The 2,902-nt window shown below is 40.4% G+C and overlaps 1 protein-coding gene across 1 annotated transcript in view; it reads right to left on the reverse strand.

Moving 5' to 3' along the window:
- Positions 524-2,902, reverse strand: part of LOC8063897 (transmembrane 9 superfamily member 7) — a 4,416-nt gene continuing 2,037 nt past the window's right edge. Inside the window, exons 4-7 of the mRNA XM_002438550.2 lie at positions 2,603-2,696; positions 2,397-2,509; positions 2,099-2,246; positions 524-2,018 (exon numbers count right to left, since the gene is read on the reverse strand). Of these exons, the coding sequence (XP_002438595.1) occupies positions 861-2,018; positions 2,099-2,246; positions 2,397-2,509; positions 2,603-2,696 (1,513 nt within the window). The 3' untranslated portion in view covers positions 524-860. The remainder of the gene's footprint in view (positions 2,019-2,098; positions 2,247-2,396; positions 2,510-2,602; positions 2,697-2,902) is intronic.

The following is a 2,902-nucleotide window of genomic DNA, read 5'->3' on the forward strand; positions in this document are numbered from 1 at the left end:
GGTTGATCTTCTCTCAGAGTTTATAATCTCTTTAGTGGTTCATGACCTTCACGATCCACCCGAGAAATAATAAAGTTGTGAATCTTTGCTTTTTATAAAAAAAATAGCGTGAGCCAAATAGTAAGTTTTTCTTTTTGCAGCTTGTTTAGTTGGCAAATTGTTTAGTTGACAAAAATTTTAGATTTTGGATACTGTAGCACTTTCGTTTGTTTGTGGCTAATATTGTCTAATTATAGACTAATTAAGGTCAAAAGATTCATCTCGCGATTTACAGACAAACTGTGTAATTAGTTTTTGTTTTCATCTAAATTTAATACTCCATGCATATGCCGCAAGATTCGATGTGACGGAGAATCTTGAAATTTTTTGAAAACTAAACAAGGCCTAACATACTCTCTCCATCTCAATTTATAAGTTATTCTAAGAATCTTAGAGAATCAAAGCATCTCAAGTTTGACCAACATTATAAAAAAAAAGAAAAATTTATGACATCAAAAAGATATTACTATGAAAATATAACTAATGAAGAACCTAAGCACGTCAAAGGCTCAATCGCACAGGGCATGATGTGGAACAAGCAGGGCAAATCAAGGTATATTACAATGCAGCACTGAACATCTTTAGGCGTACAAAATCCATGTTGCACTACAACATCGCGTATCTAGATCGCACTTGAACTTCCACCAGTTCTTGCTCCTAACAGGCTACACATATTCTACCAAAACCCATGGAATCCCATCCAGAACCCCAGTTTCCTTTATATGTCAATCCAGCAGCACCATGCACGACATTGCAGCAAAACCTTGGTAGAAGGTACTCTATGAGCAGAAAAAAGGTTTCTCTAGACACTGGTTGTTTAATCAGTCGATCTTCACAGAAGCATATATCTTCCTCACGAACCAGAAGCAGGCATAGAAGCCAATGGTACCAGTCAGCACAAAGAAGGCATAAGAGATGATCAGCATGTAACCAAAGTACAGGATGCCTGAGACGAGCTTTGTGATCTCCAACTTATTGAAGAAGTAGAAGATAGCATAAGCAAACAAATAGAGTGCTGACGAGCCTGCAGTCAGGTATGCCCTCCACCACCAGTGGTAATCCTCACTGCACAGCTGGAAGTAGCATAGCACAATTGTGATCTCAGCACATGTCACAATGAGGATGACAAAGACTATGAAGAGGAAGCCAAAGATGTAGTAGAACTGGTTCAGCCAGATAGATGTCAGGATGAAGAAGAGCTCAATAAAGACAGCCCCAAATGGCAATATGCCGCCAGCTAGTATTGCAAAAGCTGGCTGCAGGTACCATGCTTGCTCAGGAATTTGCCTGGGAATCTTGTTTGTCTTCACTGGGTCCTCAATGGCTGGCTGCTTGAATCCCAAGAAACTTCCAACAAAGACCAGTGGCACAGAGATGCCAAACCAGAGGAGGAACAATGCGAACATTGTTCCAAAAGGAACTGCACCAGATGATTTCTCACCCCAGATCAGTGCATTCAGGAAGAAGAAGACCGAAAAGATAATACCAGGAAACATGAAGGCAGTTTTGAGGGTGATCTTCTTCCATTCAGTGCCTTTGAACATCTTGTACAGGCGAGATGAGGTGTATCCTGCCAATACACCCATGAACACCCACAAAAGGACCATAGCAGTCATAAGTCCTCCACGGTTTGCAGGCGATAAGAATCCAAGAAGAGCAAACATCATGGTTACAAGTGTCATCCCAAAGAACTGAACACCAGTGCCAACATAGACACAAAGGAGGCCTGAGTGAACAGGAGGCCGGAATACATCACCATGCACTAACTTCCATCCAGTTTCTTCCTGAGCCTCATCCTGGTTGTCAAGCTGATTATAGTTTGCTATGTCCTTGTAAAGAGTTCTCATCATGATCATGGCCACCATACCAGAAAGGAATAGGACGATCATCAATGAGTTAACAATTGAGAACCAGTGTATTTGACTATCACTGGAAAGAAGGTATACATCCCATCGAGATGCCCATATGATATCACTGGACTGAGAAAGGTCAATTCAAGATTAATCAAAATTGGGAGAAAAAGAATCTTAGTGAGAGAATCTTATGAAATGAATTATACCTCAAAAGTAACGTCATAAGAGAATACAACATATGCATCAGGGGCCACCTCTTGAGGAGTGTGACTACCAGGTGTAATCTTAATGTTAGCATTGCAAGTTTGCGCTGTGGGATTATTGTCATCCCAGGCACCATATTCATGCTTGATGCTGTAACAAATCAGCAGAAAGGAGTTACAGATATAGATGACTCCATAGTTCATATGCCGACCGAAGTGGGAAATCAACTGTAAGCAGCAAGAGAACAAAATATCGGAAACAGATGAAAGGAGAAGTTGTAGATCATGAAATATGGCATACCTGCTAGGAATCACATGGAAGCCAACAATGCGAGCATCAGGAGAAGTTTGGTCTTCATGGTACAACACTTTAAAACTCAAGTGATTGTTGATATAATACTTGTCATCTTTGAGCTGGCAATATTTCATTCAAATTCAAATCAAATAAGGTAACCAATATTAACCAATTCATGTTTAATTTATGAGATATGAATTTGTTATGCTCACCTTGTAACCTACTCGGTAACCATGTTCAAAGCTTGGTGTTTGGCTTCCTTCCCGTGTCTGCCTAGGTACCACAACTGGAAGATTATCTAGGATCCTACATGCACATTTTTTAAAAAAAACAAAATAAATTTAGTTAGGCACAGCACTGAACATAACAAACACATAGCGACATAACTCAAGGACTGTTTTTAAGGCGACGAGGCGAGACGTGGCGAGCCACTCATTTGAGTCACCTAGGCGACGCCTAGGTGATCATAAGCCGAGGCAAGGCGACGCCCTATGATTATAAATAACTTCAAG

The sequence above is a fragment of the Sorghum bicolor genome, chromosome 10 (genome assembly GCF_000003195.3).
Source record: "Sorghum bicolor cultivar BTx623 chromosome 10, Sorghum_bicolor_NCBIv3, whole genome shotgun sequence".
NCBI lineage: Eukaryota > Viridiplantae > Streptophyta > Magnoliopsida > Poales > Poaceae > Sorghum > Sorghum bicolor.